This window comes from Pezoporus occidentalis, unplaced genomic scaffold, assembly GCF_034315485.1.
Source record: "Pezoporus occidentalis ecotype Australia unplaced genomic scaffold, CSIRO_AGI_Poc_V1 ctg4, whole genome shotgun sequence".
Taxonomy (NCBI): Eukaryota; Metazoa; Chordata; class Aves; order Psittaciformes; family Psittacidae; genus Pezoporus; species Pezoporus occidentalis.
In genome coordinates, this window is record NW_026915724.1 from 14,337,768 (window position 1) to 14,364,988 (window position 27,221).

At 37.6% G+C, this 27,221-nt stretch overlaps 1 protein-coding gene across 2 annotated transcripts; it reads left to right on the plus strand.

The window, feature by feature from the left end:
- Positions 1–310: 310 nt before the first annotated feature.
- On the plus strand, positions 311–26,060 carry LOC134171354 (desmocollin-2-like). Of its 2 annotated transcripts, XM_062633521.1 has the most exons (17): positions 311–604; positions 3,187–3,271; positions 5,898–6,108; positions 6,592–6,709; positions 7,942–8,097; positions 8,954–9,098; positions 10,232–10,398; positions 11,477–11,611; positions 12,882–13,067; positions 14,490–14,749; positions 14,950–15,092; positions 16,619–16,834; positions 18,423–18,659; positions 20,628–20,749; positions 21,935–22,171; positions 22,800–22,845; positions 22,931–22,986. In XM_062633521.1, the coding sequence occupies exons 1-16, from the start codon at positions 566–568 to the stop codon at positions 22,833–22,835; spliced, it is 2,493 nt and encodes an 830-aa protein (XP_062489505.1). In that variant the 5' UTR covers positions 311–565; the 3' UTR covers positions 22,836–22,845; positions 22,931–22,986. The 2 variants fall into 2 exon arrangements, with proteins under 2 accessions (XP_062489505.1, XP_062489504.1); XM_062633520.1 differs by lacking the exon at positions 22,800–22,845 and having other exon boundaries at positions 22,931–26,060.
- Positions 26,061–27,221: the final 1,161 nt, after the last annotated feature.

Here is a 27,221-nt window from a genome sequence, read left to right on the forward strand (position 1 = left end):
TCCCCGTCCCGCGCCGGCCGGGCCTGCGCTACGGCGGTCGGGGGCTGACACTGCCCTGACGGAACGGACCCTGCGCAGACCCGGGACGGCTACGGCGTTGGGGCGCGAGGAGTCCGCGTCCCGGAGCTGGGGCAGGCGGGGTGCGGGCCCAAGGGGGGGCTGTGCCTCCCCGCCTTGCCCTGTGCGTCGCTGAGCGCTGAATCGGCGCCGCGACAGGACAGCGAGGGGAGCTAAGGGGAGGATCATTGCCTTGCCGCAGAGGTGGGCGGGCAGGGCAGGGCAGAGCGAGGCGGGGCGGGCGGGGTGTCCGAGCGCTGTGCCCGGGACAGGCATTACCCTAAAGAGGGGGTAAAAAAAAAGAAGAAAGTAATTAAAGTCGCGGCTGCCGCTCCGCGCGGTCCCACCCTCCCCACCGGCCGGCTCCTCTGGCAGACGGGAGGGGACAGAGGGAGACGGCCCGCTGCCGAGACACGCCGCCTGCGCCGGCACCGCGCACTCTCTCGTCCGCCCGCCCTCCCGCCGTGGCAGCACCGACGGCGGCTGCTGCCACCTTCCCCCGAGCGCTATGGCCCCTGCAGTCCCCTGCCTCGTCCTCGGTATCCTGGTGAGTGAGAAAGGGGTGGGAGAAGGGAGTGAGTGGGGGACGTAGGGGAGAACGGAGCGGGGGTGCGCTGGCGCGGAGTCCGGTAACGCACTTGTGGTGTGCAGTGGAGCTTTTCGTGCGCTCTGTTACTTTGTTTCACCGCGAAACCATAGCGTGTTGATCTTGATTCCCAATAAGCTTTCCCCTCGGCGGGGTCCTTGCGGGGGGCGCGCTCCGCTGCGGGCGCCCGCGTAGGGGAGCGTGGTGGCTGAGCGGCATCTCGGGGTGCCGCAGCCGGCGTGTCGGGGGAGGCTTCGTCGGAGAGAGAAAGCCAGTTAGTGGTTCAGTTAGCTTTCGGACTGGTGGTAGAGTGGCTTTTGGTTGAGGTTTTTGCCGTAAGGTTGCGCGGGGGACACACGGTCTGGTCGCTAATGATACTTCTGGTCATTCGTTGGAAAAAATGAAACCGCAGTTCATTTTATTTAGATCTCGCCTTTCTCCCCCCCCCCCCCCCCCCCCCCCGACGACTGTCCCGTTCTGTGGGAAGTGTCGTGCGTGTGGTGCGGAGGGCGTTAAGCTCCCGTGGAAGAGTTGGCTGTGCGTTGAACAATTTCAGCCATTTCCTTTACCTTCAGTTTACTGTATTTGTAGATTATTATCAGCTGCAGAAAAGCCGTTGTCGGGGAGAGCGGGGAAAGCGCTTTATCTGTTTTTTTTTTTCTTTTTAATGAATGAAAGTGATTTGTCTTTTGTTTCTTACCCCCTTTCTTTCCTATTATCATTGTATTAACACAAAAACCACCCGTTTCTGATCGTTTGAGCCCGAAAGAAAAATACTCGGTAGTGTCGAAGCACTGAATTTAATATTTTTATATTAATTATATATGTACATTTTAATCAAAGTGTTACTATTCCAGACACTAGGCATGCCTGCCTTTGCTAGGCTGCTAATGAAACCCAAGCGAGTTTACTCATACATGGGGGGGGGGGGGGGGGGAGTAAAAGAAATTCATCTATCAAGTAAAAAACCCAACACCCAAACCCCCAAAATTCCTTAAGTGACTTATTTGTGTAAAGGACAGCATGGCTTATTTTTATCTGGTGTTCCCTTGTATCTTGTTATTCACAAGTAGCTGCTATTTACATTTGATTCACTTCTCAATAGTTCTTCGTGCTGACTCCAGACTAACTTGGCATTAGTATTTCAAAATTAGATGGCATTTATTCTTAAAGTATCGTAGAACAACGTATTAAGATGGTGTGCTTTAATAACTTAAAAGTCAATGCAGCGTCTGTCAGAAGAGAGTGTTTTTAGTAAGTGTCTGTTAATAGGGAAAGCGTGCACTAATACATAAGCTGGAATGCTTAAATTGTTTCATGTATAAGTATTTTTATGTCTCTGTGTGTATATATATATAAGGAACAGTATAAAGAGCTTTTATGATGCAGACACCACATTTAAATTACTTTAATGCAATGGTTAAATTCCACATTTCAGCTTCACTTTTTAGCTGATCATAGCTTTTCTGAAGGTTCCTAATGTCTTAAAGATCTTAAAGTATCTTTATTTAATTATTTTCTAAATAAGAATCGCAAGTCATTTTCAGAATTTCCATTAGCTATTTACTTTTATGTACCTTTAATCCTAAAGGTATGTGCAAAATAAAAATTACTTTCCTTTTTGCTAGACTTTCATCCTGAAGGGAAAAATATACTTAAAAGGGTGAATGCATTTATTTACATTTTTCTATTTCTTTGTTTAATTGGCTGTGTGATTCTTGGATTACAGTTTTAAACATCTGGATAGAAATCAGGCAAGATATATATACACACATTATATATATACACATTATATATATATAATCTGAGGATAGGACTGCGTTGCTCTGTGCTGAGGAAAGTCTTTGTACTTCCGCATGATTCTTTTTATAAAAAGGTCTGGTTATCTACTATTCATTTGAATTTTGAGGAGGACCCCATTTTGTAAGTGGTTATATGGGAGTGGACTGATGTGATACACGGCATTTTATTTATGTCATATCTAATTGCTGAAGCTAGATTTAATTAGTTTGTTGAGAACGTACTTTGAAGATGCATAGTGATATGGAAGTGCAGGTGTCGTCATGTGGTTTTAATAAGATACTTGTCCCTTTAATGTTAAACATCACCACAGTTCTACTGAACTGAGTGTTAATGGATTGATTTTTAATACTTAGGGACCTTGGATCTAAATCGACCAAGAATGCGCTTGGAGGGAACGCACAGCCAAGCCTTATTTTATCTTCTCACTACTGAAGTAATTGTGTAGGTGAAATCTTCTAGTGAGAGAGAACTTTTGTTAATGTCACTGCTTGTGTGATTTTTCGTAGAAAAAACAGAAGCCATGGACAGATCCAGGAGCAGCAGTCAGATCGTTTCCAGTTTGAAACTTTACATGCTATGCTGCATAGTACCTGAATTTTTAGCTTGAGAGCTTTCTCTGCTATTGAGCTGGCTAGTCTTAAAAAACAAATGAATCAAAGGCAGCTTCAGTGTCTGTAGTTGTTATTCAAAATACCATGTAATTATTTTTTGTTTTCATGATTTCTTAACTTGTTTTCTAGGTACTGAGTTTGTGCTGTGAAGCTTGCAAGACAGTAATTTTTCATGTTCCTTCTGAACTAGAGGCTGAAACCTTAGTTGGCAGAGGTGAGAAACTGCAAGGTCCTATCAATGCAACATTGCACCTTTGCTGGGAATGCTGTTAACAGTAAAGGAAACTTTTTTTTTTTTTAATGGATTGAATGGATGACTGGACAGCCAGTTAAACAGCTGGATCAGCCTTTTTGTGAAGGATACGCCCTGTTACGGATTTGAGCGCCAGCTCCATTTGACTTCTGCATAAACAGCTATTGTCAGGTTACAGTGTTTATTTTAAAACAAGAATGAGAGAGTCTAATGTTTTTAGTCTAAGGCTTAATATTTATATAAGTGGCTTGATATTCCAAAGTGCACCCATAACCCACAGAGTCATATGAAGAAAGTAGTAAGTCATTTGGATAATGGAAAAGGAAAAAAAAGAGACAAAATCCACACAATAAAGCACCCGGAAGCTGCTGCTCCGTGAAACACACAAGTGACTGACTGCTCAGTGGTGCTGGGACATTCAGGCCATGCGAGGGGACACATTGCAAAGATGTCCTACATGTACCTTCATTTGGGAGAGTGCTCCTGTCTGACTGGATGGTCTGTTTTGGACTTATGGCAGTTCACAATTTACTGGGAGGAATAGAGGAGACCAGAAAAAAAACACCACGCTCCTCTTTGGTTTTAGTTTTCTTTTCCTTTTTTTTTCTCTTTTAGCCCAGACCAGTCTATGAAAGGCAGCTTTTACAGGTGTGGCATAAGAGCTGCAACAGGGCTGAGACTGAATTTGAGGATTCAGAGATCTCCTGTGTAAATCCTAAACCAACAGAGGAATATGCTTCAAATCTGTGATCTTAATCCAAGTTCCTATAGAAGGGACAAGTAAAGTGGATCAGTAGTTCATCACATACAAATGCTGGGAAAATATAGCTTTAAAAATAAAAGCTCACTGCCCTTACTCTTATTTTTTTTAAATGAAAGTTTGCTACAGCTGTTTAAGTAATTAGCAAATTCTCAGAGACTTTAGCATTTCTCTGTGTAAATAAACTTAATTTACATGAACCGAAAACTTCAGGTTATTATAGTGCTATGAAAGGAATTGCATATTGTTGAGAGCATAAGAATAGAACAGAATAGAATTAACTGTTTTGGCTTTTTTTTTAAACAAAAATTCAACAGAACTTTTATAGCTTGAAAGACATTACTTAAACATTTATTGAGAAAGCATAATGTATTTTGCATTGATACAAGGACCGTACCTTGAAAATAAAATGAGTCAGGATTTTCCTGCTTGTTGTAAGGTATTTTAATATTTCTGAATTACACAATACAAGAAGCTGTAAAGAAAAAGATCTCACAAAGCTGTGGCTAACTGAGCATAATGTTGACTCACGCAACAGAAACAAAATCTCCACTCTGGTATTTTTTGAAATGCAGTGCTGTAATATGCAGCGATATGCAACACCTTCAAGTGAGGCAGTGGTATTCTCTGCAATACTAAATTTTCATTGACAAAGGAAAGGAACCACTTCTGCAGTACTATAGAAAGTCTAGAAAACTTTTTAGTTCAGTAGTTAAAAGACAGACTTCAGAAGGAAGAGAAGAAGAAATCGTGTCATAATTAAAATTATGCTTGCAATCTGTTTTTGCATTCTTGGAAGAGATGTGAAATTTAGCTTATTGAAAATATCAACTACATATATGGGGTGAAATTCTGAGTCTACATTTTGCAGTCAGCTTTCATAGAACAAGGTGCTGTCCACTATCATATTGTTGAAGGAGTGTTGAAAAGTTTTGATTTTGAGAACATGACACTGACACATCTTGTACTCTGCAAGGATCATTTGTCTAGCATTTAGGTCTCTGGCCTTCATCTTTTTCAGGGTGCCAAATCCTTGTTGTTTAGTGCTGTGGTCCTACTGCAGTTCATTATGAGCATCCTGATTTTGGTTATTTTCAAGCTGTAGTGCTGAATTACTTGCTAATGAACCGAATTTATTAAAGTGCATTTAAGTTTCTGTAGCCACAAGAGATAGCAAATACAGTAAAAAAATACCCAAGAAGTATGTTGAACTTACCTGGTACTTGCTATAAACTGCATGGGGTTCTATCAGGTGCATACGAAAAAATTGCCAGTTGTTTGTTCTAGAGTTACTCTGTATCTCTCCCATCTGTCTGCTTCATAATTTAAAGGCTTTTGTCCTCCCAAGACTATTAAATCACTTTGTACCAGTCTGTGTTTTCTTCCTGAAGGCAAAAATTATAAGACTTAGTATCACCATTAGGCATTTGCATTAATTAATCATTTTCACTGATTTTGTGGGGCAAATGTCATAGCTACTGATCCAGTAATGAGCGTGTCTCCAGCATTTTTTGCATTTAAACATACTAGTTCATCTCTCATGCTTCAGTAGTTTCATCAGTGTAATAGCATCTTGTTGAAAGATAATCATGAAGCACCCATATCCTTTAGGAAACACTGAACCCAAGAGTGGTGTTGGTCAAATCTGAGTGCATAAATGAGTTCTAGAATCTATATTTGTGATGCTTAAATGCGGAATGAGCAAATTTTTGAGGATTCCATGTGTCAGTAAATGTAATTTTTACTTAGGGATTTCTTTTTTGTTTTCTGAGGGATGTTATTGTCTCACTATCTGAATTATTGTCTGAATATATATATTTTTTACAGTTGATTTGAAAGAATGCCTTCAGTCTGCAGAGTTTATCAGTTCCAGTGATGGAAACTTCAAAATTCTGGAGGATGGTTCTGTGTATACAACATCTGCTGTTTCTTTGTCTGCTGAGAAAAAGACTTTTGCCATATTACTTAAAGATATTCAAGAACAAGTAGAAAAGAAAATACATGTTAGCTTGGTGGAAGAAGAAACAAAGGTGAGCTTCTAGCTACAAGATCCCTATTTGAAATGCTGTATCATAGAGTACAGCTTCATGCTGAGTAATTGTATTTGAATTTTGGAAATCAAGTAATTAGGCAAAGCACTATAGGTTAGAGTGTATTTTTATTTAGCAGTTGTTGATTACTGTGTTGTTTAAGTCAACACAGAGCTCCTTTCTGAAATGGAAGATGCAAGGAAATGGAAGAAAGCAAGGAACTTAATAGGAATGTCAAGAATCTTAAAAGCCATGTTTGAGCAATTAAAGCAGATTTTGATCATGCAAAGTATTACAATGAATGAAAAAACTCTTGGAATACTATTACAGGCATAATCAGCAGTTAAGACTTTGGAAAAAAATGGTTAGTGGGAAAATTGAAATGGAGGATAAAAAAGATGAAAATTCAGAACAATAGCTAAGCAAAAATACATGAAGTTAAGAATATATGGGTATATTCTTACCTGTCTTTTTCTCTTCTGGGCCCAGACACAGAAGACCAGGCATGCTAGAGATACAGTTCTCAAGCGAACTAAAAGAAGGTGGGGCCCTATTCCATCTGTTATGATAGAGAACTCACTGGGACCTTTTCCACTACAAATACAGCAGGTATATTTTATACAAATCCTAATTTTATGACCCAAACTAGTATTGTGTGTGACTTTTATCATAAAAGAAGAACAAAAGTGAGCTCTCTTGTATTCCCTACTGATGCCATTCCTGCTGTTATTCCTCTGTCTTGTTCTGTCCTGTTCAGTGTGTATCTTGAGATCTTTTTGCTGAAGCAACTTGTGATCACAGTTGTTGGGATGAACTGGAAGTGTGTAAAAATTGTAAAAGCAGGGAGGCATACTATTGGAAGAGAGCTCATTGGCTTGGAAATCAATAAGGTGTGTCATTAAAAAGCCCAACAATCCCCCAGAAAACATTGCCTAGAAAATGGTTTTGTAAACACAGGGTAAGGGAAATCTTACTTGCGTGTCTGCATCCTTTCTGGAGCACGAGGTGTGTACCTGTAGCATTGAAGACTGACTATAGCCTATATTATTAGGAAAAGTACTTACTGTTGTAAAACAAGTAGGCGTGAAAGAGAAATGCAAGAACTAAAGTTATCATAGATTCATCTAGCCTTCACTAGATTACAGAGAGGCTGCTAGCAGATATGTAGAGACAAGTGTAATAACAGAGTCTGTGCAGAGCAATTATTCTTCTACTAATTTTACATTCCTAACTTCCGGCATTCAATAGGTAAGGAAAGTACTTGAGGAGGGGAGTGTTTTTAAATAGGTAGCTGCTAATGTCACCTCCTTGATGCTTGTAATGAAATGCAGAGAGACTATCTGAATTGGCATATCTCTGGACTATAGGTAGTCTTCCTTCCTCTCTCCTTTTATTTCCTCCCTTCCTACTTTGCTTTTTCTTGTCTTGTTGCAAACCACATTCTCAGTGGGTGCACTAAACCTGAAATGCCTTGAACAGGGACAGAAACAGTAAGCCATCTGTATCTGACTGTGCCTTGTTTGTGCAGTATTCTAGTGAGATTAGATTTGAAAACACTTTTTTTTTATGCACACTGTTATTTCTTTAATTGTTTGATAGTCATAAACATTTCTGAGTATGAATTAACTACCCCAATGTGCACACATTGAAAAGGAAAGCAATTGCATGGCAAGCTGTTCTGTGAAGTTTAAGCTGGTAAAGAAGTAGAGGTATATCAAGTTTTGTTTTTTTTTTCTTTCAAAGAGTTCCTGCTTGTGCTAAATATGGTCGTGAAAAAGGGGGGAAATACATTAGAAGGGTGATGCTGTTTTCCTTGGGCTTAAAAAATGCATTCTTTATAGGTCCAGTCGGACACAGCTCAGAACTACACCATTTACTATTCTGCAAGTGGACCAGGAATTGATCAAGATCCAAAGGGTTTGTTTTACATAGAAAGAGAAACTGGGAATATCTTTGCTACCCGTGCAGTAGACCGTGAACAATATCCGAGCTTTCAGGTATAGATATAAAGTGTGTAAATATAATTAAATCTTTTTTTTCTGTTGTACATGTATTTGAAGGCTGGGTGACAGGGGAAAAACTGGGAGCAGACAAGATCTGAGTAATATCTTTGGTGTTGCAGAGATGAAAATCAGTTACAAATAAATATCTGGTCATCTGCATCTACAGAGTAGTTTTGCTTTTTATTACTTAGACTCTAATTACAGCAAAAATGAGCTATTTATGCTATAATTTACAGCATAAGTGAGCTATTGGATTTACATCACTTTTGAGAAGAGTTTGAAGTTATCCCAGAGTTTTTCAGGGAAGGTTGGTAAGGTGGCATAGAAACAAAATCATGAGAAACTATAGACCTGAGCCTCTCTTTCTCAAGCTGTTTCAGTGTTTTGTTAGCAAGGTACACTGCTCTCTCTGCTGGCTGAGATGTGTAAGAAGGCAGTAGAAACATCTTCCAAAGAGTTAGGTAATTTCCAGTAACTATTACTGCAGTAACTATTACTGCAAATTAGATTATGTTGTAATGGACAAATAGTTTTGCTGCTGTTCTTGATTTTGTTCTAAATAGACATATTTACATCAAAATTTTTGGTAAAAGTATTTTTACCAAATATTTTCAAATACTTGTAGTGCAAGGAATGGAAAGGGGGATGATTGGAAAGCATTTAAAGGGTTTGTGTTGCTGTCATAAGGTATCAGTCACTTCCCCTTTCATGTGGCTGAAGAGCCTGGGCTTGAGCAGGTTATGCTTTGCATGCTATATTTCACTTTATTGACTCCTCCTTTGAACTGAAAGTGTAATAATACTTTATGTTGCTTAAGCATGAAGTGAATTATTGAATTTATGTCTTACAGATCATTTGCTTCGCAACCACTCCAGATGGTTATTCACCAGAGGTACCACTTGTGCATACAATCAGGATAGAGGATGATAATGACAATGCTCCATATTTTACACAGGACCTTTTTGAGTTTTCTGTCCCTGAAAATTCCAAACCTGGTAAGAAATTGTTCTAAATCAGTAAATGCAATTACCACTACTCGGCTCATTTGCATACCAGTGTGACTAAGTGTAATCTTGCCTTTTAATCACTTTCAGTGGCATTTCCTAAGGAGTATTTCTTTACAGCAAAGACAGAATTTGCAAAGAGCAGATCAAGATTTCTTAAGGATTAGAAAATCCAAAATGCCATCTCAATCATATTGAAAAGCATTGTTCAAGTAGAAGTTTTTAAAAATTGATATTATTTGATGTTTCTAAGAACTTCCGAATGTTATTCTTTTCATTTTATCCAAGATGCCTGTTTCCATAAAATGTTTTGATTGACAGAACAGCAGTTTTTAACAATTAGTTTCATAAGCAACTAAATTAGATGTGTTCTAAGGTGTAAAATGCCTTTGATTAAGCTTAGAGCATTTTTCTGAGCTGATGAACCAAGGACTTTTCCTGAGAGAGGACAGTAGGGAACAAAGTTTTGCTTCTGCCTGTACTTGTAAAAGGTAGGGATTTGCCTGTTACTGACTTCACTTGTCTGTGTTACAGAGGACAAAAGCAGGAGGGGAAGGTGGACCTCAGAGAATAAGGAATGCAAAAGCCATCGTATACCCTTCCTTGCTCATCTCTTAGGCTAAGGCTATAGAGTGGGGAAAGTCTAATGCGCTTCACAAAAAAGGAAGTAAAGTATCTTCCACTTCACCCCAAAACATCAATAGCATTTCACTATCTGAGCTGCTCTACTTGCTGATATAAAGTGGAGTTCCAAAACTGCTGGGGCTATAGGCATAAAATACAGCAGCTGTCCCCACAAAGCAGGACTAAACCTTCCCTTTGCATTCTCCCTGCAACTTCTCTTCAGCTGTGATTGAGATGGTCAGTTAGAACACACTGTCAAGAACACTAACTGAAATCTAGAAATTTTAGTATTTATTTCTGATAGCTCAGTAATTTCAACTTTGTCTAAGAAGGGAAGAAAAAAAAAGCCATTACTGTATTTTAGTACCATTTACTGTGTTTTTAATATTATTTTCATTTAAAGCTATTTTCATGTATCTAAAATATAAATACCTGTTCAAATAGCTTTTGATTATTTCCAGATTTTTCTGGAACAAAAAATTGCTGTATTGTGTTCACAGGTGTCATTGTTGGAAAGGTGACTGCGGAGGACAGAGATGAGCCTTATACTCTGCATACTACGTTGAAATACCGCATTGTGTCACAAAATCCACCAGTAACTCCAGCATTTTCTTTACATAGTGACACAGGTGTCATTGCTGTATTATTGCCACAGCTGGACAGAGAGGTGATGTTTTCTGAAGCATGTTTAGCTGTCATCTAGTGCACACAGATAGCTTCTTAACTGCTGGCATGGGAATCACCTGACAAATAATTGTTTATGATTTTTATTTCCCTCACTAATGAGCTTCTGAACCTTTCCAGAGATCTGTAATTTGTCCAAAGAATTTCTGTATAGATGTGCCATAATCTAGCTAATCTTTGCAGGAGACCTCCCACTGCTCTCTTACTTGACCTATGGATTGAAAGTCCCATGAATTTTCACTCTTTTTCTGTTCATGAATCCCATGAGCCACTCTTTCCTCCTAATCAAGCTTTGTTTGAGGTGCTGCTTGCTTCTCTACAGGGAAAATGAACCAGCTCTTTTGGAAGTAATTGGTCATCATGTGCTTAACAGAAATATCTCTGATATCTGAAACTAAACAGCAATATAACATTTCCTAAAATTAAAGTGCAAACCATTTATACTTATCAGCTAACTTTCAAGTAAATAAGATACAGGGGTTTTAGTTATTATTTTATTTGGGATTTTTTTTTTATGGGAGGGGGTAAAATGTGCTGTGAGATACCGTTTATACTAGAAAATCTGACAGGCATGCGTTACTCAAAATAATATTTCTAGCATAAGACAGTCGTTCTAGAAGAAAATCACTGCTGCAGGTACATCTTTTCTGAGGATAAAAGGACTCATATTCTGGCATACTTATGTTGCTTCATGGCTGAAAGTCCACATTAGCAGTGTATTGCAGAATTGTGCAGTTGCAGGTACACTGCTCAACTTCTGTAGCAAGAGAAAAATGCAGTGACTCTGAGCGTCACTGTGACTACTAAAGAAAATATCACAGTGACTACTGAGGGAAGAAAGGCTTGATAAAATTACTGCCTATCTTCTAATGATAAATCTATGAAGTGGAACAGGAGGGGTGTTTTTCCTCCACCTAAGAAACCTAATGCTTTTTCCAGGCACTGAATTTAGAGCAGAGTTAGGGAACTGGAGTAAAATATTTAGTTCTACTCTTGTGTGTAATTATGTGATTGAAGAATGAGTATGCCAAACTTCTTTATGCTTTTATTCCTCTTTTCAGCTGGTACCCAGTTACACTTTGTTAGTTGAAGTGAGAGATATGGCAGGCCAGCCTTTTGGTTTGTGTACTACAGGAACTGCTGTCATTAGAATTGAAGATATGAATGACAATGCACCATGCTTTAAACAAATGCAAGTAAGTCTTCTTAAATGTCTGTTAAAAAGGGGGGGGGAACCAACTCCAAAAAAGCCTATTTTTATCACCTTTCTAGTTTCCTGAAGGACAGTGCCTCAGTGAAGCCTAATGCCCTGGGACAGCTAATGCCAGTATAGACATTTCAAAGCACCCTGTCCATTGATGTGCTGTTTGTTAATTAGACCTATTATTATGTTAGTTGCTTTGATTCATTTGCCTTATGTCCTGAGAGGAAGCTGACATGACTCATTCATTCACTTCTGCTGCAATGCATAGTCTTAGAAATCCCATAATTTAACCATTTTCAGGGAGAGGACAGATTTACTCCTGAACATTGTCATGACCTTGTTACCATTTGGCCAGCTTTTGGCTACTTGTCTATTGCAAATGTAAAAGTTAGTGTCGATGAAGTAGATGAAAGTATTTTCACCAAGGTTTTCTAGTTTTTCCAACTTCTCTTTCATCCACAGAAGTATTATTTAAACCACTTCTTGTTCACCAATAGCTACAACTCATACTTAAGTCTTTGCTTATTGCAGCCATCTCTATGAGAGCAGGTCTTAATAACAACATATACAGGCCAAAATACCATGGGAGATTTTGTAATATGAAATTCATAAAAAAATAATTCATTACCCATGAGGCACACATACCTTGTCGTTTTCATTCACTACTGTAGAATATCATCAGTAATATTAATTCAGAATCACTCTTATTCTGTATAAGCTCAAGAAGCACAGATAACGTAACTCTTTCAAAAAATAAAAAAGTGGGAAGGATCCTTTCATCCTTTGCTGTCCAAGTACAGATGTATTTCACTCTTCTTGGCTTTCCTTCAAGTTCCTGTGGGTTTTTATATATATGTTTTGTTTTTTTTTTTTTTTAATTTATCCCCATGTCTTTTCTAATGCTGAGCTTGATGGTGTAGGCAAATTAGCATGTAGAGCTGAGGTAACTGGGGAGAACTGTGCTAATTTACATTTCCTGGAAGGAGAATTCCAGGCTTAGTTATATTAGTGTATGAAGGAGCTGAGATTTCATCTGTGCTGTCAGGAGAGGTTTTACTGTTTCACTTAGGGTGTAAGGGAGAAGTGGGAGAATTATGCTAATGCATGGAAACAAAGTAAATCATTACAGCAACTTGGTAAATTGACCCCTTGGGTTTAAGTAGTCTTATCTAAATACAGTGTTCTTCAGTCCTGCATCATAGAATGGTATTCTTCAATTCAAATTGTTTTTTTTCTGGTTTTTTTTTTCTGGATACTCCAAGTATGAAACACGAGTGGAGGAAAACAGAGTGAACGTAGAAATACTGAGAGTCTCTGTTGTTGATCTTGATGAACCTGGTTCGCCTGGCTCAGGAGCAGTGTATGAAATTATAAAGGGAAATGATGATCAGTCCTTTGAAATTACAACAGACAAAAATACAAATGAAGGAATACTGTGTGTTGTTAAGGTACGTAGAAATGGAGCTGCTAGAGGAAAATTTGTATGTTTTCAGGTATTGCTTTTAAAACCAATAATCTAGAACTCATTCAACGAATATCAGTAACTATCGGGCAAATCGCGCTTTCTCCTGATCTGAACTCTCTTCTAGTTCACATTGCATAATGCGCTGCAGCTGGGTTCATATGCGGTACATAACCTGCAAAACTCAACACCCAGACTACTCCGCAGTTTTGCACATAATTCAAGGAATTCTGTTTGGTTGGTCATTCCAGAATAGCTTGGTGCTTTTGCCTGGTTCCACAGTTGGAGTTGCTTATACTTAGGGATGTAAGTGAGGAATACTTAATGGTTGGGTTTTTAAGAGAAATGGGAGTGTTGCAAAGGAGGGGAAGGATGAACACCTTCTCTAGCCTTGCCCTCTGTGGGAGTTGTTTGAACTTACTAATTCAGGATAAACCTCTCCAGGTTTTATTTTGCAGGGTAGTGACTTCAGGTTTGCTTTTTTTAATGTGTGAGGGAGTCTGTGTACATGTAAGACTACATTTTAGTTTAGTTACTTGTTATACCTAGTACTTTACAGATGTGTCCTTTTATCAGGGCATTCTTTATCAGGTTGTCCTTTATCATCATGCTTCACCCGGCTATTTTTTATTATCTCTTAAAACTGCAATAGCAAGTAACTTCTAAGGATCAGGGAAGATTAATACTTAATTTTGAAAATGTAAATCATAAGGATAGAGTTGGGGGGGTTTATTTATTGGTTTTTGTTGCTGGCAATTATTAGAACCTTTTCTAAAGCTACATCCTTGGTATACAGACTCTGTTAAAATTTCTTATGTTTAAAGTAATGCTGTAGTAAACTAAAGAGTATTATGACTTTAGGATATAAATAGCTGTATTAAAGGCATACAGTGATACTGGAGAAGTTGTCTGAAGGATAAATGGAAGATACTGATCAACACCACAACTTCAGATAGTTCAGATGTATTTCCAATGGATGAAGTCTTACTAGGAAGTCAGTGTAGGTGCTAGCAAGAAGCATGATTCACCTGTGTTGGAAAGGAAGTATACGTAACCTAAAAAAACCCAGCCAACTAGATACAGGATTAGAAAATCCTCTACCACATGTAATTCTTATCTTGGTTTGATTATTAAGTGACTATCAGAATATTCACCTAAAATTTTACAGTGGTGCTGCTTACCTTATTAGGGGTAGTTCCTCATGTTTTCTTTGAGTAACTTAGAACTTGACTTTTTTCATATTATGCCCCTTTGCCTTGTGTCAAGCTGGATGTTCCAGAAGGATAGCTGACTTCTTTTGTAAATAAATGTGGTACATTTTTATCTATTTAATAGTTGGGCAGTGGAAACAATACCAAGTTTTGTATTGGTTTAAAAGAAAAAAACAACACCCCACCTCTTATTACAGGGACTGGACTATGAAAATGCCAAACAAAGGATCCTTGTGATCGCAGTCAACAATGAGGCACCCTACATGCTGGCACCACATTCACAACAGCTTTCCCAGAGCACCAGCTCTGTTACAGTGCATGTCCTGGATGTGGATGAGGGGCCGGTGTTTAAACCCTGTCTGTTACGCATAGATGTTAAAGAATGTGAGGACATTGGAACAGCTATTGGGAGATACGTAGCAGAAGATCCAGAAACTGGAAATAGTGAAGGCATAAGGTATGAAAAAATGCTACTAATTTGTTTATAGTACAGCATGAGTGGGATATGGGAAGGGAGAAATAGTTGTTGATGCTGTATGTGTGTGGGTGCATCTGCACACACGAGTGTATGTGAATACATGTATCTATATGTGTATGTATGTACATACATGTGTGTATATGTTTGAGATCTTTAACCAAACAAATTATTCTTGATAGCTACCGGATAGCACCTGGCCAATGTAATTGGATCAACATAGATGAAAAATCGGGTGAAGTCAGAACTGTTAAAGTCTTGGACCGAGATGTAGGAGATATGAGAAGAGGTCAATGCAATATCACAGTCCTTGCAGTAGACAGAAGTGAGTACTAAATGTTGTTGGTATTCCTTGTGGTCTATAACAGATACTTACGTGAAAATTTAGAATGAGGACAGCTATGTTGTTTCAGACCAGAGGTCCACATAGTCCCTTGTCTTGTCTTTGGGATAGCTCTATCAAATGCTTAGGGAATATTATACAGTAGGAAATGCATTTCAAAAATTGGGGCAAATTCTCAATGTTTTTAAAAGTTATCTGCTCCCATTTAAAATCCTTCAGTTAGGTTTAAATTGAGGGATTTTCCTGTGAATTGCATTCCTTTTATTTCCCAGCTCTTTTTTAAATGGTACCACTTGGCAGCTGTGAAGTTGATAAAAGAAAGGAGAGAGAGAACTCCTTGGAAAAAGTTGTTAACCTTGCAAGTTTTTCTGTTTCCTGCTCTGTTTGACTTCTTGGTGTCATGCATTTAGAAACCCTTAATTTAAGGACCTCTAAGAATAGCTGTATTCATTGCTGTGTGTTATTGTGCTCTTATTCTCAGTCCTCTAGATTCTGTAACAGTGTTAACACTATGTGTTGCTCAAGTGATAAGCTGTCACATATTACTCTAATCATAAAGGAAGGGTTATAAACTCAGATTCTCATTCTAAAACAGGTTTTTGTTCTGACTTAATGTGAGTGATCATCTATTTCTGATTAATTTGTGTATATGCATTTATTGTAGGGAAAGATGTAATTTTGCCTTAACATCATGTACGCAAGAAGATTAAATCGACCTTTCACTTCCAAGTGCTAAATGTACCAAATAGATTATCAAAAAAAAAGTTAGGCCACACCTTAAATTCTAAAATAAGTATCTTGTATTAAAAAGGAAAAATAGACTGCCTTTATAAATCCAGTGGCAGGATTTAGTATGAGCCCTTATGTGCTTCAGCCACAGTAGGAGTAGAGAGCAGACTGTTGAAAGTTGCTTTGCAGCTAAAAATTCTAAACCTAAAGCTTGCATATTCAAATTAAATGTAGATAATATGAATTTAAATTGTTTAGAATTTCTGTTGCATAAAAAGTAAACAACTGACTCGGAGGGAAGAGGACAAGAAAGAAGCCTACTACTTCTGAAAGTGTGTTCCAAGGGAAGGGAGGGTAGAGAAAGTGTAATCTATTTCCTCCTTCCAGAAGTGAAAAGGCTGGAAATCTTCACTTTCTGCTTTTGACTCAGTTTGGTGTTGCATCCTTTATCCTTGATTTATGGGCTCTTTCTCCTCTTATCATCATAGAATATTATCTGTGCCCACACATATCTCAGCAAAATACATTGTGTGCCCATGCAGAATATGGAACTTTGGGAGCTGTTGATCCATTCTATAACCAGCCAAACAAAGAGAAGCAGCCAAGAGCAATCTCTGGGAGCCCCTCTCTCTCTTTTTGGCTAGATCAGCAGCTGCTTTCCACCTTACTTCTGAACTTGGATATTACAATTTACGACATTTCATTGTGAAAGTTTGGAGTAGAAATAAATATGTGAATGTTATAAGTAAGTACTATAAGTAGTTATTTTTATCTCATAGATGGCAAAACAGGCACTGGGACAATTCAGGTTTTCATCGTGCCTGGGAACAAGAATTACCCACGAATCACCAAAACTGAGTATATCATGTGCAGAGACAGAAAACCGATCTGCCTTACTGCACAGGATGGTGATGAGTCTCCTTACAGCACACCCTTCGTCTATCGCATAACTGACCGTAGCTTGGCTTCCATGTGGAAGATAACTCGACACAATGGTAACTTAATGCTTTGTCTTCCTCACTTAGCTGTAGGTTGCCAGAGGAGCCTTTGCTACATCTGCCTAGGGGGGACTATAAGAATAGATTAGTTGAATGTATGTTAGGTATTGGTGTACTCGGTGGGGCTGACAAGGTAGGCCTGATAATCTCCAGTGGTTCCTCTGTTTCATTTACTATGCAGGAGGAGATCAAGATTATGCCAGAAATAAAGGGAAACAGCTAAAGTATTCTTTATTTTAACTGTCCTGGGTTTGAAACAGTTTGCAGAAGAAGGTGGCACTGTTTGCGTCACAAAAGGAATGAGAAGGGTAGTATGTTCTGCCTCTTAAAGCATAAACCAGAATCCGTCCCCAGCATCCTTGGGTCAGCAACCAGCTGCTGTCTGAAATGATGATGTAAAAATATTAGGTGGGAGAATAAAAATAGGTATAGTGAAGTGTGTCATCATAATTTAAAAGAAATTTAAGAATGAAATGACTAGTACTCTAAAGAAAAATTCAACTTTTCTTAAGCTGCTATTTATGGGGGAGAACTGGAAAACTGAAGTTTTACCTAAAATTGATTAGATGCTGACTAAAAAAATCATGGCAGGTTTTTTTTCTTAGTACTGCAGTCAGCCAGCACATTTTTAGTAAAGCTGAGCTGGATGAAAGAAAACATTACTATCTCCCTTAATGTATTTCTGTTAACTTTTATAATTTCAATAGAAGTTAAATAATGTATTAGCAAAGGAATTGCTGTTTCCTAAAATTTGCTTATATAAGAAGTTATAGCTGATGGTGGTTTCTTGGTGCGTGATAGGTGATGGCAACAAGAGCAGCACATATATTTGCTGCTATGTTGTAATGAATTAGACTGAAAAGGATCTGATTCTCAAGTGTTCCATCCAGCATCACTAATGAAATGCTAAAGACAGCAAGGATGTCTAAGAGCCTTAAGGTTTATATTGCGCAAATTGAAAAAAAAAATATTTGGATGATACATGTAGTTTCATATATCTCATCATAAAGCAACATTGTATACATCAGTGTCTGTCTTGTACATATTTCTCACAAATGATTTCTTTTGCCCTTTAAAACACATGGTCACTAATCATTGCTGCTGTGGAGGGCAGTAGACTAAATGGATTTTACTTCCCAATGAATATAGCAATAGAGCTAAAGAGTGGAAGAAGTATAAATTAAATTTACAATTATTCCACCCACACTACCGTAAGTCCTTTTAATAAATAGTTGATGGTCTTTACTAGTAAGCCCAAATAGTTTCACTTATTATAATCAACTGAATGAGAGTTTCAAATCATATGTTTTCAGAAAGCTGTGTGAGGTTTGCTTTTTCAATTCTAACATTTAAAAGGTGCTGAATGTATGAATACTTTCAAGATGTAGTTTTGTGTCAACACATTTGAGCTACCTTTAAACTAGCTAATGCAGATCTGGTAGCAGTGTAGCTGTAACCAAAGGGAATATTGTGACTATGTTCACATTTGTGACAACAGAATTTCAGTTATTATTAACACTACACCTGTTTTTTTCTGGTTTGGTTATTTTTTTTTTTGTTTGTTTTGTTTTGTTTTTTTTTTCAGATAATTCTGTGTATCTTTCACCAAAGGGTGATATTCCATTTGGTACATATGATATTCCTATAAGTGTGATTGATAATGGAGGAAAGGTAGGAGAGAACCGCATAAAAGTCAACCTCTGTGATTGTGTTACTCCAACCGAATGCAATGGTGGCCAAAGCCGTGAACTTGCTGGTGGAAATGTTACTCTTGGCGTGTGGGCCATCCTTGCAATGATCTTAGGGTCACTGTTATTGCTGCGTAAGTACACTTGTTTTGTTTTTTTTAACACTAAATGCAAAATACTTAATTTTAAAATTAGCTGAAGGCACCTGATTCAAACTTGATTCAAACATTTCTTTCTTTATTTAGGCAGCTGTATGTCTGTCACCACTGACTTAATCTAGCTACTCAGTTTGTATCTGTATCACAAGCTTCTTGTTCTCATCTTCTCCTGCAGTTACTGTGTGTAGATTTTTGTTTATTCTTCTAAGTACAGTTTATGTAAAATATTCTGTGTGTTCATGCTAGCAAGGCCAGAAAACCTGCATTCAGAACTTGAACCAGAAGAGGGTGAGATTTGTAGTGCTTATCAGATCTTGCCTTGAGGCAAGTACAGCAAACTTTGTGAGTTTAGTGCTGTAAAACCTGCTGTTTTGGGATGCACATTTCTGTTTATAGGAATGCAGAAATCAGTTTCCAAGAGCTTTTTGTGACCTTTCTTGTGTCATGGATTAAAACATGGAGTATCTGAGACATTCACAAGGGATTTTACAAGAGCCAGTGTAATATTGAAGGACAGGTTGGATACCTCTGCAATGGACCAAATTCTTGAAAACATACTGTTTTACTTGAGTTGCCCAAAGACTGACAGATACTTAGCAGGTTAATATTGCTGTTAACCAGTGTGATGGTGGCTGTGATGTGTAATAGCAAAGCTAGATCTTTTTTTTGGTTGTTTTTTTTTCTTTTCCCATTTTGTTTGTTTGTGGTTTGTTTGTTTTTAGTTCTTTCTTTTCCATTTTCTTGATTAATGGTCATCTTGTCTTGCCCCTGTTCAGTTCTCCCCTTTTCTTACTCAAGTAGATAGAGCACTGGGACCTGCACACGTTTTGAGGGTAAGATAGGTCCATATTTTATCCCAAGAGAGCAGGTACCCAATTTGTGATACAGCCCAGAGGTGTAGCTTTCAGATATGGGGATGTTCAGTAGGGGGACTGTGTGAAACGTCAGCTAGCTTTTGTCACTACCCTTTGACTGCAGCCTTCCCAGACAGACCCATTGTTTTACTGTGGCTAGGTTTTACTCTGTGTGTCTTCTAGTCAGTACTGTCATAGATGTCTTCTTCCCATCTGACTGCATGAGGCAGCAGCCTGCTGGAACTGCTGGTGCAGATCTCACTGACAGCTGCAGAAGCTAAATGAGCTTGAAAGTAGCTCTTGGCCAGTTTCCAGAGTTTACGTGTTCAGAGATCAGATTGCGCAGTGGGCAGTTAGGCAGAACTCTTCTGTTCCTTGTGGACTTCTTTATTTTTAAGCTATCAACTTGAAAACAGAAGGAGAGAGAATTCTCTGAGTGAAATGTTTAATCCTTTGTTTAGGAGAGGTATTGGTTGCTTGTGAGTCTTTTATATAAAGTAATTTCTGGCTGAGTCTCCATGACAACACAAAGTAGTAGTATAGGAGGGATAAACTGAATACAAGGAATTAAATAAGACTGTTCTGTAACATAATGCTTGAAGTCCTCCAGGGTTCTGCTGACCTTTCTGTGAAGCAGAAGTTGCTGGTATTGGGACCTTTAGCTTAGGACTTTATCATAGTTCCTTATGATATAATTTGACATCTTCATATTCATAAATGAAAAATATGTATAAGTTTGCAGGCACAAAATACGATTTTTCACCAGGATTTGGTCTAAATTTATTACTGTGAAATTTCACAGTCACAGTGTTTTCATAAAGGATGCTTGCATTTCTTTTAGGGAAAACCAAGATGTGTTCTAGAAGAGTGACATAGTTCACCAGTATAGTGAAAATGCCATGTACTGTTTGAAAAAATGTATATATGTACAGTTTTGTGTATGGGCATTTTTTGAAATGAAGTATTTTTTAACCTATACTTGATGCTTAGGCATTTTAAAAGGCTGCTACTGGAAAATTCATTGTCAGACAGAAGATACCATTATGAGTTAAATTTCATAGTATTTTCCTCACTTATTTCCTTTCCATAGTAATCCTGATCACAATTTGTGGCTGCTGTGGTTCTGGAGTAATGCACAGGCATGTGACTGATGATTGTGCCAATCATAATTTAATCATTTCAAATACAGAAGCTCCAGGAGAAGAAGTGATGGTAAGTTGTCTATTTACTTCAGTGTAGTAATGTAGAATTAAGGTACCCATTGCATTTCAGTTCGAGAACAGGACCACGTTCAAGTAAGTGATCTGGTAAAGGAAATAAGCAATACGAATAAGAATACACTCAGGGATCATTAGATGTGCTTTGCTATTTAAGAAGAACTTGAAAATTCTTTTTTTAGGCTGAGTTGGTAGTACCATGTATATTTGAACATATCCTGTAGTTCTTAGCCTGGCTGCTTATAATCCTTCCAGACTTTAACTGTTTAGTTGGAAATTTCAGGGAAACTATTTAATCTCTTCAGTCATTTTCAGCGATGACATTAGGTGGAAATCTACTATTTTGCCTATGTCAAATGTGTGTCTGTGGTAGAACATTACTGCCGGTGCAGTTTCTGCCTTCTCTCTGGAAAATGACCCCAACTACACTCGATTTTTGAGCCATTGGGGGGGGGAATAGTAAATAATCAAATAGTCCATGTTCATGAAATATATTTGTGCTTTTGGCATCTAAATTTTTTTTAAGATTCAGTCTACCATGAACATAGTCCAGCCCAAGACTGCATTCATACACAAGAACTTAGCTCTTTCCTTTCTCCTCTGTCTCCCACCCTCTGACTTTGCCCTCCCCAAGAAAAGGAGATTAGTTTAAAAACCATTCAGTTAACTTCACCTTGAAAAAAATCCTAATGGTGACAAGTGTCAAACTTGTTGCCTATGAAACATAATGTAGTGCCATTATGAACCGATAATGTAGTTTTGTGATCCCATACTAGTTTTAGCACATTTAACGTGCTATGTGAACTTAATGGGTGAAGAAACAGAATGAAACTTATGTATATGACTATATTTGGCTTAGTGGCTTACAGGTTGTTGACTTGAAAAAAACAATTATTTTTACATGTTAGAAACTAGCATATGGACTATAGTACAGCTCTCATTGGTTTCAAGATTCAGTATTTGTATCTCGTATCATATTTAATTGCAGATTTTTTTTTTCCGCTCCTTGTGATAGTATTCTTTCCAAAAACCACTTAGTGATCCTTATGCACTAAGTACAGCTTTTTGTTCAAAAAAGGTAGAGACTTCCCAGTTCTCAGTATTGACAGTTCCTGACTGCTGTTTCATCTTTTGAGTTAAAAAATTAAAGGTCTCTCCACTGCTGCATCTTTTTTTTTAGGATCACAATATAATTCCTCTACAGAATACATGTGATCAAGGAGGATATGGAATAAAAACAGGAGATCAACAAACATTTGAAATGACTAAAGGAAGAGGGCATACCTTGGAATCAGTCAAAGGAGGTGGACATCAGACTCTGGGATCAGTTAAAGAAGGAGGAGGACAGACTATGATGGATACATGTAGATACTCCTACTCAGAATGGCATAATTTCACACATCCTCGTTTAGGTGAAGTAAGTATACCCAAATCATTTGGTGTTTTGTTTTTGGTTTTTTTTTTGAGTGTAGGCTATGGTCAATAAATACATACATTTCAATGAAGGCATGTATTTGTGCTAGGAGGGTGGCTTTCTGTGGTTTTTGTTTCCTTTGCTCCTCTGCATCCCCTTTGGAATATTGCCCTTTCAAAAAATCATCCTTTCCTTATTTTAGACATAAGTGTAAATAACTTTCTTTTCTTGGCTTAAACTATAGGCAATATGCTATTTTTCATTTACAAGACTTACTTTACTCAAGCTTTTGTTACATTTTTCTGACAATGTCTGTTTGCCTTATTCTAACTGCTGGCTTTGTACTAATTTAAACCTGATACTTACCTTAGCAGTGTTGCAGGAATGAATGTACAGCATTAAAAATGTAGCTGCTCCATGTTTTGGAGATCAAAAACTCTCACTCCTTGCCTAACTGCTTATGTGTAAATCAGTCTTTTAATTTCGGATAGTGTTGCTTGACAGGTTATTTAAACAGGTTCTTCCTCTTTTATTGTTACATACATGATTAGTAGAAATTATTTATTTATTAAATACTTATATTTTGTAGTCTTAATGATATAGACCAATCATGTGCATTTTTTGTATGTAGGAATCCATTAGAGGACACACTCTGATTAAAAATTAATCAATGAAAGGTAAATCAAAAAGAAATTATTTTTATGCAATATGTTTAGGATAACAATTTAAGAAAATAATAAGATGTGTTCTCTTCTTATGCAGAAGGTGCACCTATGCAGACAGGATGAAGAACAGAAGCACTCTGAAGATTATCTCCTTTCATATAACTATGAAGGAAAAGGATCCTTGGCTGGCTCTGTAGGCTGCTGCAGTGATCAGCATGAAGAAGAGGCACTTGACTTCTTAGATCAGCTGGAACCCAAGTTTAGGACATTAGCAGAAACATGTGTAAAAAGATAAATGTGCCTTTCACAGTGCTGAAAAAAACCCTGTAAATAAGTGGCTGTCGTACTTCTGTGGTACTAGGTATTTTGGAAATGGGGGGGGGGAGAGGTTTATCAAATTAGTATAGACTGGTGAGAATGTAACTAACTTAACTTTAATTTTCAACTTTTTTTTTTAATCTCTGCTAGACACACTCCATCAAAAATAAGGGATTAAAAATATTTTTTCTTTGGACTATGTTGATATAATAGTGCTAGTTTCTACTTAGATTCCATTTCTTATTCTTTGCTTTAAAGTACAAAATTTGGTGTTGTCCTTTCAATTAATTATTCAGCTTCAGGATTTTATTACATTTGGGTTTGGAGAAGGAAAGCTTTTTAACTTGCTGTTTCTTTGTTTTAATTCTGTAGAAATAAACCAAAAAACATTACTGGTGGATCTCAGATACCTTGTTAATTTTTTAATTTATATGAACTGAGATGCAAAACACTTTTTCATTTTTCACTTAAAATACTGATGAATACATTAGAAATCTTTATATTTTGATTGAAAATTAAATATATATATATTGTATATATGTAAAATAATATTAAAAAATATTTTTTTCTCCTAATGGGTTACCACCCATCAAACTTCCTATCCTAAGGGATTTATGGCATCCACACATAGGGTATCAGCATCGTATGCGAGTATGTATTTTTCTTTTAAGGAAATAAAAGATTAAAAAAAATCAGGAAATAGGGGTAACTGTTGTACTTCAAATGAATGCAAGACAAATCTCATGTTTACTTGACATAAGATTGTACCTCAGCTTCTTGAGATTTTTAACATAGGATCATTACAGAAATGATGAAAATTGCCAAGAGTTTTGTCCAGTGTAGCTACCTCTCCCTTTTATACTTGCCTTATTACAGACTTCATTAAATTGTTTCTTTCTGTAAGTAGAACTTGACAGAAGATAGAGCTCAAGTGACCTGAGCATACGCTGCATTAATAATGTATTTTACAGATAGCTTTATTTGAGATTCAAAATTACACTTGGATAAACTGTTTTGAGTATATTATGTGGTGGTTGTGGAGGTGAGCATTTGTACAGATCTCTGGCAGAAATCATCTGAATCCCATTTGTTATTTTACTAGATTAAGCATACATATACATTATATATATATCCAAAAGCCTGAGATAGCTTTGGCAGATGATAGTAGTAGGACCTGAATGCTACCTTAAGCGTTTCTGGAATTCAGCCTCTGCTTCCCAGGTTTTATATGTTTTTAATATTTGTACTCCTAGTTAAGTAATCTGTCCTCTGCACTCCAGGAATTCTCTTCTGCCTTAAAAGAACATCTTTCTGACTATAAAAAACTTGTGCAATTACTTTTTTCTGTTCCTATAATTCTGCTTTTAGGATTTGCTCTGTAAACAAAAGCCTTAGGGAGATACTTTTAATTAATTTTTCTATAGTTAATGATCTGTAAAAGAAATTATTACTAACAACAAATAGTCATGCTGCTCTAAATTTCAGTTGCTGCTGACTTCCAGTGGTTGCAGTTTATTCAGCACAAATTATGGTCAGTGGAAATCTGTAACAGTATAAAAATTTAACCAAAGTTGTAAAATAGTACTTTAAAAACCACCTGTGTCACACTGTAAATGGGCTTCAGAATATTTCTGATAAGAACTAGCTGTGGTTAATAACTTCATAGATGAATGTTAAATGTATTTTAGTCTACCATTTGAAAGTCATGATGAATTCATCCTGAACTAGATACACTGTCAGTGGTAAGAGCAATAGTCACCAGCAACAAAATACGAGATGAGAACCAAGGTGTTCTGAACTTGCTTTAAAAAATGCATGCTAACACTGTTAGTAGTAGTGTATTAACAGTACTTCTGAACACTACTCTATCACTAACATAAATGGCTTTTGCTGTACATGGATAGGCAGAACTGTAGCTGATGTAAGTCAGAGTGGCTCTGCTGATGCCAGTGGAGCTATGTTGTCTTTATGCCAGGTAAGATCTGTCCCCTTTGTGTCTCATATCTTTAGTTATCAGATATACACTTTTTAAGGTAATGTTAATGTCTTCTTTCTTCCCCCTACTCCTCCACTCCCCCGTTAATGTTTGTTGGTTAGGTTTTGTTGTTTGTTTGCTTGTTTGTTTGTTTTTTAATGATATAAAAATCCTGTGGTTCAGAAGGAACTAAGATAAATAACTGAATGCACTCTTTAGAAAATTACTTGGGCTGTGTCATAGAGAAACCTCTGGAAATAGGGTTTCTTGCCTCATGAAATATAGTAGTAGCACTCTTGTAAAGGAATAGACCAGTTTTGTGTAAACTTTAATCGAATTGGCATTGGCTGTTTTAAGTAGATGTTTGCCAAATTTCCACCCAGGAGTTAAAATAATACTGAAATCAAACTAATATTTTCTAGTATAATTTACCTTAAAAATGTTTTCATTTTTTTCTTTTACATTTCAGCAAACACCAGTAATGAGTTACTTGCAATTTTTGTTAATTTATAAACAAAGCACAGATTTGTAATTAATACTGCTTGTTTGTGTCTTTTAAAAATTAAAGTTCTGAACTGAACCAGCTATTTCTGTAAAACCAAAAGTAGAAAGGTAATGGAAATGCTTTAGAAAATGAACTGTAAAACATTCTTTTCATTGTATCTTCTAATCACGTGAATGGAAACGTTGTATACAAAGCGTTAAGGTTTACAAATACTAGTACCAAATAACATTTGTGTAAAGCTTACAAATGAAATATTTCAAAATGTATAATTCACTCGCTGTTACTGTCTTGAATCACCTTAAAAATTGTGAAGATTTGTTCTTTTCAACTAGTTAATTTGCAAACTACCTACTTGTGTCAACATTACCTTAAAATGTTTTAGGTATATTTTATACAACAGTGAGTAATAAATGTTTTGCAAAATAAAAGTATCTATGAAAATAGTCATTTCTTGTACATGAAAGATAAGCATGCCTGTTTCTAAAGGGGATCTGTATGGATTTCTGAATTTCTGATCATGTCCTTGCAGCATGAGCACTAAGGAGTTGTAGCTGAAGTTTTATAGTGCAAGCTGGCCAGTTGCCTATGGGGCTTTTTTAGTGCTTCTAAAGTGATCACAGAACATTAGATGAACTCAAGATCTTAAAATTAGAAAGCATTACTCTGTCACCTCACTGATAAATTACAGAAAATACACAGTGCCTATTTTCAAAACCTCTTCATGAAAACCAGTGGAAGCAGATAACCCAAACTTGAGATGTTTGGCAGTCATAAAGCTGCAGGATATTAGTAGTGTAGGCATTGTATGATGGCTGTGTTACTATGATTGAGGAACCATATTATTCATGCTTGGGATTGTTCTTCCCCAGGTGCAGGACTTCACATTTCTCTTGTTGAGCTTCATGATGTTGTTACTGGCCCCTTTCTCCAGCCTGTTGAGGTCCCTCTGGATGACAGCATCACCCTCTGGCATATCAGCTATTTATCCTGGTTTTGTGTCATTAGCAGACTTGCTGAGGGTACACTGTGCTCTACATCATTAATGAAGATGTTAAACAGGACTGGACCCAATATTGACCCCTGGTGTGTGCTGCCAGTTACTGGCCTTCAACCAGACTGCACTGCGTACCACAACCCTTTAGGCTTGGTCTTTAAGCGAGTTTCAGTCCACCTCCCTCTTTGCTCATACAGCCTGTACATCAACACCAGTTCTATGAGATCTAATGGGAGACTATCAAAGGCCTTACTGACATCCCAGTAGACAATTACAACTGCTCTCTGCCCACCTACCAGGCCAGTCATTTCATCACAGATGTTTATCTTAGTCAAGCATGACTTCCCCTTGGTGAAGCTATGCTTGACTACTGCTGATGATTTTCTTCTTCATGTACCTGAAGAATAGTTTTCAGGGTTAGCTGCTCCATCACCTTCCCAGGGATCAAGCTGAGACTGACTGGCCTGTAGTTCTTGCCCTTCTTGAAGATAGGAATGATACCTGCTCTCTGCTAGTCATTGGGCACTTCCCCAGTTGTCATGATCGATCAAATATTGCCAAGAATGGCCTTGCAATGACATCTGCCCTAGTCTTTT